Source organism: Thunnus thynnus, chromosome 17 (assembly GCF_963924715.1).
Source record: "Thunnus thynnus chromosome 17, fThuThy2.1, whole genome shotgun sequence".
NCBI lineage: Eukaryota > Metazoa > Chordata > Actinopteri > Scombriformes > Scombridae > Thunnus > Thunnus thynnus.
The window spans coordinates 17,107,515-17,124,925 of record NC_089533.1 but is presented as its reverse complement, the minus strand read 5'-3'; the positions used below and the strand labels follow the sequence as shown (position 1 = coordinate 17,124,925).

At 40.1% G+C, this 17,411-nt stretch overlaps 1 protein-coding gene across 9 annotated transcripts in view; it reads right to left on the bottom strand.

Moving 5' to 3' along the window:
- Positions 1 to 16,761, bottom strand: part of spag9a (sperm associated antigen 9a) — a 29,050-nt gene extending 12,289 nt beyond the window's left edge. For 2 of the 9 annotated variants that reach the window (XM_067615665.1, XM_067615666.1), the window contains exons 1-15: positions 16,259 to 16,761; positions 12,793 to 12,913; positions 10,800 to 10,870; positions 10,597 to 10,685; positions 10,269 to 10,419; positions 8,008 to 8,097; positions 6,585 to 6,720; positions 6,241 to 6,334; positions 6,030 to 6,151; positions 4,240 to 4,254; positions 2,604 to 2,661; positions 1,808 to 1,960; positions 1,320 to 1,371; positions 1,064 to 1,194; positions 524 to 580 (exon numbers count right to left, since the gene is read on the bottom strand). In XM_067615665.1, coding sequence (XP_067471766.1) covers positions 524 to 580; positions 1,064 to 1,194; positions 1,320 to 1,371; positions 1,808 to 1,960; positions 2,604 to 2,661; positions 4,240 to 4,254; positions 6,030 to 6,151; positions 6,241 to 6,334; positions 6,585 to 6,720; positions 8,008 to 8,097; positions 10,269 to 10,419; positions 10,597 to 10,685; positions 10,800 to 10,870; positions 12,793 to 12,913; positions 16,259 to 16,558 — 1,640 coding nt within the window. In that variant the 5' untranslated portion in view covers positions 16,559 to 16,761. Of the gene's footprint in view, positions 1 to 523; positions 581 to 1,063; positions 1,195 to 1,319; positions 1,372 to 1,807; positions 1,961 to 2,603; positions 2,662 to 4,239; positions 4,255 to 4,810; positions 4,823 to 6,029; positions 6,152 to 6,240; positions 6,335 to 6,584; positions 6,721 to 8,007; positions 8,098 to 10,268; positions 10,420 to 10,596; positions 10,686 to 10,799; positions 10,871 to 12,792; positions 12,914 to 16,258 lie in introns of all 9 variants that reach the window. The other 7 variants (XM_067615668.1, XM_067615672.1, XM_067615671.1 and 4 more) reach the window with 5 other exon arrangements.
- Between the last annotated feature and the right edge of the window lie 650 nt (positions 16,762 to 17,411).

Sequence of the window (17,411 nt, the reverse complement as noted above, 5' to 3'; positions counted from 1 at the left end):
GAACACACACAAAAGTGACAGAACATGTACATGTATTTAGGCTACTGAGGGAACTCCATCCCTCTTTAGCTCTCTATGAGCAGACAGAGTAGGAAAACATCAAAAGGCACACAGCAGGCAGGAGACAGGAAAGCCCGGGGGGCACAAGGAGAGTCATGTCTGAGCAGTTTGTGATAACAAAAACTGATACACTGCATGGAGAGTAAAGATTATGGAGAAAGACACATCAAAGTTGGATCCATTTGTAATGGAGGAGTAGTTCTGTGTCAGTGGAGGGCAAGAGAGAGGTTTGGCTGGGAGAAGAGTTACTAAACCATCTTTACCTAATGCTGCCAATTCAATGACACATCCCGGAAAAGATAAGAAAAAAAATGTATTTGAATAATTTGAGAGAAAATGTCACAGGAGTTAAATGGAAAGTGTGCACTGACCGCAAAAGGCTGTCAAAACTAAAGCCCAGACAAAATGGTGAATAACGCTGTAGTTTTTAAAAAAAAGAAACTGTAAATTTGAGAGGACTCACAACTGCCAGATGCTGGATTTCTTCTTTTCTGTGAGTGTTGGATTTTCCCTCGAGGCCCTAAAGAAGAGTTTGAAGACAGTTTTTAGACACACAAGTGCAGGTTGAGTATGTAGAAGGATCCTTCTGCTCCTTACAATTAAAGCTGAACTCTATTGCCTTCTTTAATTGGTATGTCATTATTGTATCCATCTGACTGCTGGTGAAACATTAAGACATTATTGTGGTTGGAGGTGGTCTCCATGTTCCGCTACTGAAAAAAGTTAATGAGGTTGTCTGAGCTTTTTGACAGCTGTAACACCATCCAATTTCATCAATCCAGACAATAACATGCTCATGTTTCATGGTCAGAATATTGTTTTGATCAGAGATGTTTTTACTGCAAACAGACAACACTGGTGGATGCTCAGTTATCTTTGCTGTTGCATTAACATGCAGAAAGTTATGGATTTTAACTCTAAGTTAAGAAAACAGCAGAGATCTCACAGAACAATGAGATACTGGTATTAAGTTTGGCTTTGATGAATACTAATTCCTCTTTACCTAATCATCTCTGTCCACCTCACAGCTTCCTGTAGCTCCATTAGTCTCTCTTTGTACTGGTTCCTTTCCATCAGCACTCTGGCCATTTCCACTCTGGTGAAGCGCTTCCTCTGGGCTGTAGGTACATCACTCTGTGGCAGCGCACAATTAAACCCACACATGACCACACAGAAATACATTCATTATTTTAGGAATGAGCTCCATTTCGACACATGTGGGAAGTGTTCAGTTGCAGATATTGTTGTACAAGACTCACATCTTCTTCATCTTTAGTTTTGTGTTTCACTTCCTCAATCTCCACTCGCACTCTGGAAAAAAAACAAAAAAAAAACACTTTAAAACAAGAACTGCAGTATAAAAACTAGAAATACTGCCTCATGGTTGTATGCCTCTGCCAACCAGTCAAGTTTGCACTTAAATCCATGTCTGTCCGGACTCATATAATCCAAGTGAACATTTGTGCCAGATGTAATGAAATTCCCTCCAGGGGTTCCTGAGATATCGTGTTCACGAGAATGGGACGGACGTGAGGTCACAGTGACCTTGACCTTTGACCACCAAAATCTAATCAGTTCATCCTTGAGTCCCAGTGGAAGTTTTTGCCAAATTTGAAGAAATTCCTTCAAGGCGTTCCTTAGATATCGCATTCACGAGAATGGGACGGACATATGGACAACCTGAAAACATAAGGCCTCCGGTCCTGGCTGTCGCCAACGCAGAGACATAATGATACCTGCTACTTACTTTTTGAGTTCCTCCTCAAGCTCTCTGTTCTTGTCCTCCAGCTTGGTCTTGGCCTGCAGCAAAGCCTCCATCTCCCCCTGCAGCATCTCCTTCTCACAGGTCAACTCATCCACCTTCAATATCAAGTCTTTATTCACCACATTCAGGGCATTCCTGTAAAGAAAGGGAACAAGTATGTTTTAGTATACTCATACAACACTGTTGACATTTTTCCCTCTTGAGTCCTAGGTACATTTTAACTGGGACAAAGGATTAAAAAGTGATGGATATAAAATATCAAACTCTTTACACAAAAAGATTAAAAAGAGAGCTCCACCGATTTTACACATCCAAGTTTGTTTACAGGTCTTGGGGAGTACTACTGCATATGTGAAAACAGTATAAAGCCTTCTGTGGCTCCACACAGATTTGCGTGAAATTTGATAAATTGCCTAAAAGTGATGTCATTTGAGTCAGTGTCAGTTGGGGCTGAAGACTACAAGTTTAAAAACGAAAACAATCTGGGGTTGTGGCGTAAAAAACAAGGGAGGTTACCAATCCTCTGTAGCTCACTCCTCAATTCTGCTCAAGGCTGCATTAGTCACTACGAGCGTAACAAACCCAAATTCTTTATAGTCGAGTGATTCGAGTCGAGTTGCATCGTGGGTAATGTAGGCAGCAGGTTTTGAAATGGAAGAATAATGTGTGTAATAAATGATTTTGATCTGCTTTCTTTAAACTGTCCATCATGAGTCTGACAGTATTATAGCAGTGCAATGCTAAAGTTGGTGGCGTATTCCTCAAGTTATGTACTTACTTTGTCTCAAGCAGTTGTGAATTCTCCTGTATGAGATTTTCAACTTCCCGTCCCATACCTGTACGGAATTGATGACCACATTGGAATTTTATTCCATAACAAAACTTTGACAGCAAGCTGGAGCAGTGACTACATAAGCACTACATATTAACCTCTTCCACTCCTGCCCCCCTACCACAGACCCATTTTTGGAGGGAACAGGGGATGTTTAGGGAGAGATAGCAGGTCAACAGTATATGCCACATATATATCATCTGAAAGATGGGAATCTGAGATTAATTTGAGATGCAGTTCAGCACTGTGTGTCAAGTTTTTCTAGTAATAAATCTGTAATGAACATTGCGTTTTGGTTAGGAGCCTATTTAAATTTTGAAAGTTTAGAGTGTATAAGGGCCTAGAACATTATGATGGAAGTATATGATGGCCATTCCCAGGCTCAATTATGTCTCATAAGTTGTTGCAGCAATTTTTGGGTTGATATAATTTGTTATACAGATTTGGTGCAAATTTTAACCATTTTTGACCACTCGAGAATTGATAAAAATGGTCAAAAATCCCTCCAAAATACCACATTAAGACACCAAGACCTTGAAGAACACCACAGAAAAATGCATGCTGTGATTTGGTATCAAAAACTTTTGACATTTGGAGATTTATGTAAGAATTGCATTTTTCAGAGATTGGATGGTGAGCACTTCTGTTCTGGAAATTGCTAAGAAACCCCCTTATGGTCAATATACTTAGGAAAGCCATATGTCCTCTGAATGCCCTCAGTCTCTAGCTGGTGGGTATAAAGTTTCATGAGACTGTGATTATCCCAGAGGTCACAATAGGTCATTTTATACAGTGAGGTCAAGTTTCAAAAAATGGTCTCACTACAATGAAATGGCTACTATGGGGACTAACATCATCACACATTAATACAATTTGGCTCATTAAATCCAGTCTCAGCTTTCCAGTCATACCCAATTTATGCAATTCCAAGACTGTTTAGGGACCCCAGTATGCAGAAATGTTCAAATACACCATTTTTAGAATAGCCGAAAATAACACATTTATACTGCATGCAAAAAACTGCATGGTTTTTGCCTAAAATTGCATGGGATTAGCATAAAGTGGGCATGTCTATAAAGGGGAGACTTGTAGGTAACCATAGAACCCATTTCATTCAGATATCTTGAGGTGGGGGGTCAAGGGACCCCTTTGAAAATGGCCATGCCAGTTTTCCCTTGCCAAAATTTAGCCTAATTTTGGAGTGTTATTTAGTCCCCTTCCCAACAAGATAGGATGACATGGTTGGTACCAATGGATTAGGTCGCCTAGTTTCATATGATACAAGTATCTTAACAGTAGCTTTAAAACTGAGCTGCTACAGCCTCTGAGAGACAGTAATGTCACCTGCAGACGCCAGTGTCCTCAGGGAGTGGAAGAGGTTAAGATGCACCACTGTAGATTATTCTTACTAAAATCCAACAAGACACTACATAGGGTGAGAAATATCTCCTAGTGAGATATGCGTTACTGTAGGTTTCACAATACAAGAAACTATGTGCAGAAACAACCACAACACACAAAACCCACAGCACATGTCACATGACTGACAGGAGAAGGATGGATAGAGAGGGTGAGGTCTTACCAATCAAACTAAGGTCTGAGAAAACCATGCAATCCAAGTCAGGCGGAAAGAATAAAGAAGAGGGAGAGAGAGAGAGAGAAAGAAATGCGGATATAGTTTGAGACAGTGGAATGACCAAAATGATGGAGGAGCCAGAGCTAAACATGTAGCTGTTGACTCCACAAGCAAACAGGAAGAGATGCTGCTTGTTCTTTAAGGCAGCAGTAGGGAGAAGGAAAACAAGAAAATACAAGGGCAAAAAAATATTTTAAGCTGTAAAAAGAAAAGTTAGGATAACTTTATGGAAATGATGCATCATTTGAAAAAAGGAAACACTGAACCCCGTCACCCATGCACCAAACTTTGTCTAAACGACTGCATATCTGTGTGTTTTAGCTCAGAGGCAGTCAAAGTAGACGGCTGAAAAGCTACACACTGTGCATTACTGAACCCAACTGTTATCAAACATAATGAGGAAGAGGCTGTGAGCTGTAGCGATGGCGAATATGGCAGAAGGTGAGTTGTGAGTAGAAAGTCAAAGGGAAATTACAAAAGAATGTTTAGCTAAGGAAAGGTTTGAGGTCATACACACCAGAGTACTCCACTGGGATTATGGACAAAAGCAGGGAGATGAGACACGGGAGAAAGAGAGGTGATGTTAACATAGGTAGATGGCTAACACTGTGTATAACAGCTGGACCAAAGCAGTTGGTGTAGCATTGCAGCATACAGCAGGTGTTGGAGTTATAATGAATTTAAAACAAGTGCTAGCAGTAGAACAACAGCTGCTAACCAAATATGGTACTAGAGCTTCAGTAAAACAGCTTTTAAGTCAATTTGAAAAACCAATAAAAGCAGTAATCAAAGACATAAGAAATATGCAGGGTTATTAGACATTATTTTTATGTATTAACCTACACCTCATTGATACAACAAGAAAAAACAGAAATAGTCCATTAAAATATAAAATATTCTCTGATGTCACATAATATCTTGAACACATTTTGGTTGCATGTTGTGTCCTAACAAAAAAGTTAAAAATAGACACCACAACATGATGTAGAGTCTATCCTTTTCTGTATCAGGACACCTCAAAGTGTATTATTAAGTATATTATTATACCATGGCCACTCTCAAAAGAAGCAAAAGGTACTTTGCGTATAAAGTTGTCATACATTTTTAAAAATGTAAGTATCATTGCCTGTAGTTTTATCAATGGGGAAATTTCACCTATAGCCCGTTCAAGAGGGCTAAAGATAAATCAAAATTGTTATTGTAGTATAACTTCTCATTTTATATCCATTTATTTTCATTAAATCATTCAAAGGCCTAATGATTTAGCCACTGAGTTTTATTGACCTTTAATATATGTTCTAATGAATTAGAATGGTGAAGCTTTTGGTCAGATCCACGTTTAAGATGCCTCGAAAGACCTGTATGATTTTAAAAGACACCTGCCAGCCAATTACAAACAAGTATCTTTCATGGCCATGGTGTAATTGTAGACATAACATTTACTATATGTATACGCTTAATCTTCACACAACATACAAAGTATTGGAAGAGTAGAACTTCAGCAGTTTTATATTTCAACCAGTATGTATTGTAAAATAGTGAAATACACCTGTGAGTAGGATTTTTTTTAACTTAAATAACCATTTTGAGTCAATTCATAATTGAATCAAGCAATTTCATACAGACTATTTCAACACTACACAGGTGACATGTATTCAGAGGGTCCAACAGGATTACTGCTACATAATTCACTATCAGTTCTGCATTGTACCAATGAGAATCGAGTTTTTACTCACCCAGCAGGTCGGCCCCCTCATCTACATCCCCTATGAGCCCAGTGCCTGCAGACGACAGCTCTTCAAACAGTGAGTCCGTATTGCGGTCAAATGCCATGTTCTCAATGCCTTTGGTAGGGGTGCTAGAAGAATAATAAGAACAGGAGGTGATGTTTTGCTACCTGGTGAAACTTTATGTAAAACTGACCCGACAGGATGTTCTTAGTACTACCTGCATGCCTTGTAACCAATGAGATCCATGTCCAGCTCAGGAGTGGACTCAATGATGTCCTGCACATCTGAGCTGTCCTCATTTTCAGACAAACCTACATAAGACACAGGACATGCCAGAACAATATATGAGTAAAAATCTACAAAACATGTCATTAGTAAAGTTGGTGTGTACGACTAGGATTTTTTAGATTGAGGAAACAAAAACTTTACTTCTTTAACAGCTCTACAGCATAAACAGTGTATGCCAAACACTCTTTCATCTACTGTATATGACGAATGACTAATGGATGATTAATGAATGTGATTCTGTAACTAGCACAGTTTCATGATGTTTGACCCTACCCACTGATATGGATCTAGTCCCTGGTGCAGCCTGCACCTCCATGCTCTTACTGTTCCCATCTTCCTTCTCCATGTCCGAGGCTGTGGTGGACATTGGTGTGGCAGACTTGGAGCCGTTGAAGTCCGACAGCTCATCCTGTAATAACAGGGGACTTATTCACGGCAACATATTGATAGCTGCTCAAAATCAAGGGTCAAGATGCCACTCAGGTAGACCATAAATGAACCAGAGCCAAAATTAAGAAATAAAAATGTAAAAGGACATATTACATATTAAAACACATACACAACATATTCAGACCAAACAGGGGAAAAGAAAACATAACAAGACAATTTATGATCTAACAGGTAAACATGAGGCTGAACAGAGAAAGGGCTAAACACAAACAAGACAAGGGAAGACACAAGAGTCCAATTTCCTTCAGCTCTTACATTATGTAGAGCGAGAGCATCATGACAATCTCAAAGTATAGAAAATCTAACTTTTAAACTTTTATTATTGTGTTCTGAATTAGATAGAGGGAAAATCTTTTAAACACAAAAATCTGGAACAGTAAGCTACAGGGAATCGTTTTTTTGTGAAATTGGAGTTCATGAAAACATTAAGAAATCTAACAGAAACACTATGAATGAACACAACAAAAGAAGCACACATGGACTGAGGATAGCTTCCTATGAGAACACGAGGAACACAGAGCTAGCACACAAACAGTAAGTCGACACAGAGCTTCACAGATTGCAGGGGGAGGGGGGGCTTCACACAACATCAACTGAACATAAATCATGGCCACAATGGGAGGTGCCATTCTGCCTCTTATACACAACACAAGATTCAAAAACTAAAAACAGTTTAGAAGAAACTTAACAGAGGCTGAAATCATACATCTACTGGACGTGTTAGGTCTACTATTACACAACAACAGCAAAGACACAGAGTACCATCTAAATATATGATGCTACGTTACTGTACAATGAGAGATGATCAGAAATGTTACTGTAATGTTGAGATCTGTGTGAATGAAGCAAAATATGAAATCTAAAACTATCATGCATTTAAACTGAAATGAAAAACAAATTAGAGGCCAGATGCAACCAAGCTGTCATTGACTTTGACAGATTAATAATTAACCGTTTCCATCCATGACACAGCTGACAGTTGTGTGCACTTAGATTTTGAAAAGACCCCAATGTAGCCCTCACATACGGCATGGTTGCATGTAGCACAGTCCATCACAGGTGGTCTGTGAAGTGATGGTCTATAAATGCACAAAGTGAGTAGGCGACGATTTTTGAAAAGATGAAACGGCATAGTGGAGGAGACTACTGAAGCCCATACACACGCAAACACAAACAATGTGCTGCCCAAAGCCAATGCAGGCGTGCTGCTGCTGGCATTTCCACCAACCGCCACTCATCCAACTACCTTGCAGTCGTCTGCCAGTGAATTCCCCCAAGTAGAGTCTTGCGCACTCTTACCCTCCCTTTCCTTTGGGGGGTCGACAAAGTCCAACTGCTTGGGGGGGAAGAGTAAGAATGAAGCTCATACTGTATGTGCAGAAGCAGTTCAGCAGAAATGCATACACCCAAAAGTGTGCATGTCTGTGAAGTGAATGGAAAAGTACTATTGTTTGTAGCAAAGTACATACATATATAGGTGAATGTGTGTGTGTACACAAGTGGCAGTTCATCATTTGCTGTATATCATAAAACTTAAAATTTTGCTTTTAGTCTAACCTACAGCCAAAATACCTTCCAAGATGTATCTTAACATAGCATTTGTAAATAGCATTGGTATTTTCATTTAAAGGACCCTGCATGCCCACTGTACACCTGCACAGGTGATTTAATGTATTTTGAATGATTCAAGCACTTCTCAGGAGTGTGTAGACTGTTTGATTGACATCTTTGATGCACCTGCCAGGGAGGGACACATTACATCTTTATCATTCTTATTGGTGCATAAACTGTCCAGGTTAAGTGGGAGCACCTGTGCGGGTATGCAGGGCCTTTATTAAAGAGGTAAAACTATTAATTATGAACATTACAAACAAATATTTGCAGCATTCTAACTTTTTCATCACTACCTAGAACGCTTACAAAATTATGTAATTATTATGTAATATCAAAATGTCAATGTATTGTACCAGTTACATATCCACTTTGATTTGTTTAAGTGACATTGCTTTGTTAAGGTCTCTTTGAATGAAAGAAATGCAATGATTTAGGAAATATAATTACACCAGACTCAAAGGCAATGAAATGGTCTTATTTATATGATTCATATTGCTGATGGAGATTAGATTATGGCTGGCATGCACGTCATTTACCTGTCATTCATTTTCACTTGCAACACCGCCCACTCCCATAAATAAATATGATGTCTGTGTTTTAACTATAACGGCCTGTGTGCATATCAAAGCCACTCGTATTCAAAAGGCTGTGGCTCAACAATAACCGTCCTGTGGCACTGATTACATAAGGACCAATCACATTCCAGCTAGTCCTTTTTCTCCCTCGGTGACTGGCTGCGAGCCATACAGCGGCATCACTCCCATCATGCACCGCGACACAGAGCTGATGTCCCAGTTTTAACAAAAACGCAGCAGTGGGATGAAATAACATTGTCACCCTCCAGGTCCTAACTGCCACAGATACAAACAAAACCCACACACCCAAAAATGCGAATAATTTAGAGTAACAACAAAATTTCAGCAGAAGGAAAACAGCCATTATAACATCTATATGAGAGGAATGAGCTGTGCTCCCTGTAATATTTAGGGCAATTTAACATTAATTAAAATAAGTGGGAACACACATCATATAAAGAATAAAATTCAAAAGAAAAATGAAGTAATTTGTCCCTGCATCAAATAGAAAATTGCTGCAATTATAAATATTCATGTGATGCATTTAATGATCTCCTCTCACTGATGCACCAGGTGATCAGACAAGTTTGCATATTCATTAATGGCTTAAAAGAGGATGTCTGAAAATAGAGACGGCCTTGTCAGATGCCTACTGAAATATGCTTAGGCGCGCCCAGGCCTTATCAAAGGCTCTCTATTCTTAAATGGATCCAAAGCCAAAAACTCCTCTATCTTCTAGCACTGGCAGGAGGGCCGGAAACACTCTGCCAGGAAATGGGATAATAGCGATCATATCATTCTCTACATTTTTGCATTTTTTTTTTTCAAAAAATGTATACTGTTGACACTGATTTTGATCTGACAGTTAAAATGGTGAGAGTGTTTACATAGTAGTTCACACTCAGCTATCAAATAATTTGAATTAAGTGATGTCCTTTTTTGTGAGCAGAATAATGATGGGATCAGACTACACAATAAGTTTTGATTATTTAAGATCATCATTGTTCAGACTGGAGAATCAGCTTTTAACATGTCGCCAGATAGGACACACTACACGACTGACTCTCTGGAGCACAGATACTGAGGAAGGAAGTCCAGATGAATTAACAGTGACTGGAGGAGGAAAACATGTCGGTCTTTGTGGCAGGACTTCAAAGATGTGGCATCCTTTGTCTTTCACTATGCTACACTGCATGTCTGACATTTCCAACTCCCCCACATCAGTTATCAGGCTGATATCATGTAAGTGATTTTTTATTCCATGTAAGTGAGTTTAAGTGTGGAAAATAAAGACTTATTTTGCCATCCACACACCTACCTTAAGGCTAGTGTTGGACCGTGGCTGTGCTGCGTCATTGAACCTCCAGCCCTCTGTGTTTGGTGTCTCTGCCCTAGCCTGGGGGTCTGGGATAATCAGAGATGCCCCACCAGATGATGGGAAGATCCCCAAAGAGAGAGGCCGCTCTCTCCTGGAGAGGTGAGAGGGAAACGAAAAAAGATTTTTGTTTTGACGTTTTCTCAAAGACGCGACTGTGTTGGTGTTTTCACTTGTTTGTTTTTTTATTTTGAACTGATCAGCTTTGAAAATAATACGAAATAATAATATGAAAAACTTCTTAACGCAGACGTATCCTGTGTGTTCTTACCTGACTCTGCCGACACCGCTTGACTCTGAAGTCTCACTGATCTGCTGCATTTTGATCCTCTCTACATGCTCCATATAATTATGGATCATCTGCAGAAGTCAAAACAAATGACCCAGAGGAAACTTGTCAAGAATGTCGTTAACAATCACAACTCGGCAACATTTCCTTCCTTCCTCTCCCCCTTCAGTTCCTCTCCCTCTTACCTCAGAGTGCCGCTGATGGAGGGAGTTGTACTCCTTCTTGAGCTCCAATTCTCGTTCTTCCAACCTGCCAACTGCAAAAGAATAAATACTGCTTAGTTTAAGGTGGTCACTCTGAAATATGCAAGACAATGATCCTACTTTGCCTATGAATTATGCGTAAACAAAAATGAAAATCATTTAAAAATGGGAATCAGGCGTGAAAAATTCAAAATACTGCAAGCTGGACTACAAAATCCTTACCAATTAAGCAATACCTGCATAGCAAGGCTATAGGTGCATATGAGATATTGATTAAATATTTTACATCATTAGAAAAGAACAGATACAAATACGTGACTGTAGTACAAGTCTATGCATTAAAAAGTGTGCATATCCCACTTGCATAATTTTGCTCTACCAGACAGGCACCGGAACAAGGCAGAGGGGGTAAATCTCACTCCAATAGGTTTCAATGTTGGGCCGACTTATGAAGTGACAAAAACACCTAATCCCCTATTAGCACGTCAGGTTTAGCCTAAGCCACACACAGAGCTGCTGCAACAGACAGATATATAAAGCCTGGATAGTATCAATTACAGCAGCTACAGTGCAGCTTCTGCATGTTGTGTGATGATGACTTGCCAATGTGTATATTTTGACACAGCTGAGGGATTTCATTCTACTATCATGAGTCATCAAATTCATGGAGACAAAGTAATGAAGTGAAAGGCTACACACAGGGGAGGCAACTGAAGTCTCTAGTAATCTCTCCTGTGGGTTTGTATTTGTGATGTTCAAATACCACAGTGTAGGGACGCTGAACATTAAGCCAATAATATTGATTGAATTTATTCACCTAAAATGTGTTTAACACTGAAAATTAAATACTTTCCTTCTGTCATATCCAATCTAACAGGGTATGTAAAAAAAATCTACATTGTAGAACACGTTCAAGACTGGTAAAACTACACAACCCCAAATCAAAACTGAGTGCCAGGCAAATGAAAATTAAGTTAATAAAATAAATCCAAGCTATACAGTTATTGCCAAACATCTGCTAACTAACTGTGGCTTTATTACTGTGACACTACAGTAGCTGTGGACTCTGTCCTGGACAGGAAATGCCTCAGGACGCAATCAGCTCAGGTTCTGCAACGTAATGAATGAATCATTTACCATTCACTGGAAGCGGCAGCAGAGCACTGTGGTTTGCTGACAATCAATCATCAGGAGGCTCAAGTACATCCACAATTTTTGCAGGTGCTAGGTAACAATGATCCGCACAACAGAACGGAAAAAACGCTGCTGTTTTGTTCCCCATTTGGCACAATAGGGAAAACAGTTAATTAGGGCAGACAATGTAAAAAAAAAAATTCAAAGGATTTACATTTGATTTTCCAGAATTAACCAAACACTGACCTAATTATGCCTGGCTTATTACAGCTTCAACCAAAAGTTGAAGCTCTGTGTGAATGAATGATTCACTTTAACTGGCTGTGTAGCTTTGCCACCAGATACTGGACCAGTCACTGAGTGAATACACTATTTTCAACATGACAAAATGTATGAGCCCATCGTTTTGCCTCCATTCCTTAATCCACCAATAAGATGGGCGGTAATGCAGTGCCGCATTAGGAGGATGGGAATAACAGAAATCCTATAATCCCATTACTGTTAACCCCGCGAAGAATGAGAAAGAGGGGGTGTGAGTGTGTATGGTTGTGTGTGAGTGTGTGTGCGCTGTGAGAAAAACTAGGCATAACAAGCCATGAGAGAGACATCAAACAAGTGAAGAAGAAGATATCAACAAAGCAGAGAGGAGAACAAAATGTCCTTGTACGTGGGAACAGACAGATGAATAAAAATAAATGGTTATACTGGTGTGTGTCTTCATAAGATGATGGAGAGCAGTGACTATGACAGGAACGACATACGTAAAAGGGAGGCAATAGGTGCAATAAATGATGAAATTTTGTGCACACGAATCTAAGTGTGTGCCTGTGTTTGTGCTTACTCTGGTCTGCGTAGTTCTTGATCTTGAGTTCCAGTTGCCGGGAGTGGGACTCCATTCTGTCCATGTGGTTCTGCAGGTCTTTCTTCTCCTGTTCATGAGTGTCCTCAAACTCAATGAACTTCTACTCAAAGACACACAAACACACACACAAACACACACACACAGGGCTTGGTCAGGCTCGCTGTCATCCATCAAAAGTCGGCTGCTATTGTTGCTCTGATGTGGTTTAAAGTGATAAGTGATAACGTTTTTTCTGGTTTTCTAACCTATAGTAAGAAACAAGAGGAACTTGAGGTCACTAATGTCTCACCATAGTCAACAAGATATGCTGTATCTCAACATGAGCGTGCTATTGATGTTATTAAGGTAATAAATCCATTACTACATATTTGCATTATATTGTACTGTATGTGTTATAAAACAATTATTTTCATCATCGATTAATCTGTCAATTATTTTCTCAATTAACTGATTAGTTGTTCGGTCCATAAAATGTCAGAAAATGGTGGAAATTGTTGATCATTGTTTCTCAAAGCCCAAGATGTGTTATATACATAATATCATGGATCACAGATGACACTGTGACAACATAACTTTTCATAACATGATGGTGGATGTAAATATGTGTCTAAATCAGGATCTTGAGCTCATCGGTTCATTCGGAAATTCCTGTTCCTCTCAGTTTCCTTGTGGGCAAATCTCTGAGTGTGTGTGGGCGTGTGTGTGTGTGTGTGTGTGTGTGTGTGTCAGCGACCACATCCTGTCCAGCTGAGTCAGCCCAGGCTCTAAAGTGGCTGCACTCCTTCTTCTGGACACATGACTCTCACTGTATTTGTACAAACACATGTTATGGACTTCTGGGCACTGTATGACAGCTATATCCATAAAACCACAATGCCTTTTTGGAAAAAAGGACAAACTGGAGAAAAACTACAAACAAATCAGCTGGCAGTCGCCAATATCATCAGTAACTTATATGTGTTTGTTTGGTTATGTCTTCAATATACATCAGAGATTAGAGGAAGCAAGGCTGTTAAAAATAACTAAGCAGGGATGATGATACTGCTGTTTCATGTCTGTGCCCACTACACAGCCACAGAGTGACCTGCAGTGAAATCTATAATGAGTTAAAAAGAAATGAATGGCCAATTCAGGGAGTAAAAGGTCTAAAAAAAAAAAAAAAAAAGTCAATACATGTTAACTGTTCATCTCAACTGGATGCAGCCTCCTGAAAAGAAATGTGACACCCTTCACTACTCTGGTACGGCGGGGGAGTCAGTCTGTGACACCAGAATTTGACACTAAAACTAGAGACAAAAAAAACAAAAAAAAAAAGGGAAAAATGCAAGCTGGGGGACGTTCCCTTTCTGCTACTTTCTAACAAAAGGATCACATGACCTGGAAGTAATACTTGGCTTCTCCAACCCACAATCACAGTCAGCGTACCCCTCGCTCACTCACTCCTCCTCCACTGGGGTGCGGACAAAGAATATTTCCCAACACAATCCCATAGATTTAGGTTTAATGTGTATCTATTTGACATAATAAGTTACTATATCAACACAAGATACGGTATTACTGTCAGAGAGTGTTTATGTGCCTGGCTGTCACACTGTTTCAGTGTCACTATGTCCACCACATACTGGGCCAGTGTCTCTGCTGGCCTAATGCCCTGAGTCAAGGAAGCAAGCTGGAACAGAAGGTCCGAGTCAAATCACATTGCGCCTCATAGAAAGGCCCGGAGCCAGGAGGCATCATATTCACACACCCAAACCACACACATCTTAGCTATTATCCTAGCCAAAAAACACAAGATCCTAACACATAGACATTTGAGTTGTACTTTTGTTGGCAACTAACAAGTTACTTTTGCAACAAAATGTATCCTTTTGGTTGCTACCTGCTGCATATTCTATATTTTGTGTAGCAGCGGATGTTGACTTACTTTCATATCTGTTACTTCAAGAGAGAAATACTGACTTAAAACCATATTTGTGGTCACAGTCAACAAACAGCATAAAGTGTATTTGGAGGAGAGAAAGGGGGAGTATAACTTAGACATAAATAAAAATGAGTAAATAAATAGATACAATTCTGCCCTTGCGCAGCTTGGTTTCACCCTGGCCACCCCCTCGTCCCCTGGGACCCAACCAACAACAGATGCCCCCAAATAGCACTGTAGCTTTCGTCTCTTCTCCTCTTCTTCTCTTTTGTCCCTTATGCTCTCTCTCCCCTCTATATCCTTACACACACACACACACACACACAACTACCCACGTTAACACACAGGTACACATGGGCATCTACTATTAAACCAATATTTTATTTATTTATTCTTCTTTGTTCATGTCGCTTTGTTTGAGTTATTTTCTGGTTCTGTTGCTTCTCCCGATTGTACTGTCCTGCGTCATACATATACTTTTTTTTTTGTTAATCACTCACCTTGTACAAAATAAAAGAAAAAATAAATAAAAATAAAGTGTATTTGCTCTCTCAATAGATTCAACAGCCCCCCCCCCCCAAAGGTGGAAAATGGTGCAGATTTTCTTTGATATTGCCATGGAGTTTTTGATGTTGAATGTGAGCTTTGGGAAGTTCTCTACCTGGGACCAGGAACGCTCAAAGGCGCTCCATGCACAGTGACAGGCTTTGAATGCCTTATACATTTGACTGTTTTCATACTACAGTATATGTGATATCTTGAATTGCTGTACACTGTGCAGAACATATCTGATAGAGTAACTGATATGTGGGTGAAAAGGGGCTACGGTGCTTTGTACAGGAGTGACTGGTGGAAATAATGACCTGCTGGCAGCACAGGATGTTGGTAGTAGTTGTGGATCCTATGAAATATGATCATCATAGGCAACAGTCTGGGTAAAGCTGTGACGGGATGTTTTGAGTATTTCTTTTGATGCATAGATGCTATATGGCAAGCAAATCTGTCACATCCTTCTGTCTGTCAGTGTGTCTCTTCTCTCGCCACATTATTTGAGTTATCTCTCAGTGATGGCCCAAAATGCTGAGTCACTTCACCTGCTGTTTCTTCAGTCAGGGTCTCACAGGGTTCACACACTTTCTGATGCAATAGGCGAGCTCATAGATTACAGGTGAATTTGTCAGAGATATGATGATTATAGTTTTGCTTGTCAGAATGACTCTGTTGAGGTGACATGAGTCAAAACCTCTCATCCTAGGATTAGAGATGCAGTGTTAAGTCATTGACCATCACGCTAGAAAGCACAGCTAATACAAAGAGAAGGCCATTTCAGTCTGACGTTAGCCATGACACTGCCTTGTTTACATCCTCAATGATGGCAGGACGGGCGGGATGCTGCACGGCCACGTGTAGGTTAATTCATCACACAGGGATGCTGGGAGGTAAAAACACCTGAGGCAACCTTTATTCCTCCTTTAAAAAAGGGATGCTGCTGACAACCATCACCCCCAGCTCCGTTCAACTCACCTCCTCTGCATGTTTCCTCAGCGCTTTCTCCCGCTCGTACTGGGTGATGAGCTGCTCGTTGTCCTCCTTCAGCAGCTCCAGCTCCACTTCGTGCTCCTGGTTCTCCGCGAACACCGAGTCCAGGTTCTCCAGGACGGCCACGACCAGCGGCATCAGCTCCTTCACCACGTCTTCGTCGTATTTGCCGATGAGCCTCTCGAACTCCCGGTAGATGGAGTTGGCCAGGCCCGACACCCGCTCAGACATCATCGCTGATGTCCCCGGGTCGTCCTGGTACACAACTCCGTCTTCCAGCTCCATTTTAGTCCTCTCCCTTTCAGCAAACAGGACCAATGTGGGTTATTCCTTGTTATCCCGCCACTATGGACACCGTTATCCGCTTAATTGAAAGCAGCGTTTCTTTAAATAACAGGACACATTGAGAACATTTCACGGCTGGACTATTACGATGCAAGAGGCTACGTGGATTTCTTCCTCTTTTTTTCCTCACTTGTCCCATGCTGCCTTCAAATGCTCCTCCAAAGCTTCTACTTCTCATTTTCAGCAAAGGTCCAAAATCACACGCCCCGAGAGATGTGTTTATCTTGTGGGAATTAAATTTATAAAATGATTCCTATAAGCCAAACAATCAAATCATAACGTCTGAGTACAAAATAGCATTTTGTTCACAGATAAAATATGTCCCACACTTAATAGTTGTGAAGAAAATATTCACATCAGACATGCATAATCTATTTAATAGCCAGTTTAATAATTCGCTGAATTTAATCAATACTTTTATAAACAATGAATAACATGTAGGTTGTATTCACTGAAGAACAATGAGATTCCTGAATGACATTGGTCACTAAATGTGTTTCATCCAGGCGGCCTTGTTTGCAACTTTTCCGACGGTCCTGGAAGGCACCATCACAACAGCTGAGTTGTTGACGAGATCACGTGATGACGTCATGATCATCCTAACAACGTAAGATTTTTTTTTGCATTGCCATACTGTATTTTACTGATTTTGTACACATTATCTTGTTGAATTATTCTAAAGCCTAAAGAGGGGAAAAAACTACTAAAACGGTACATTTTCAGGGTTTCATAAGGAACTGCCTTTTTCTTCCTTTCCTGAATCATATGAGGCACTTTTGCCCTAAATCTTAAA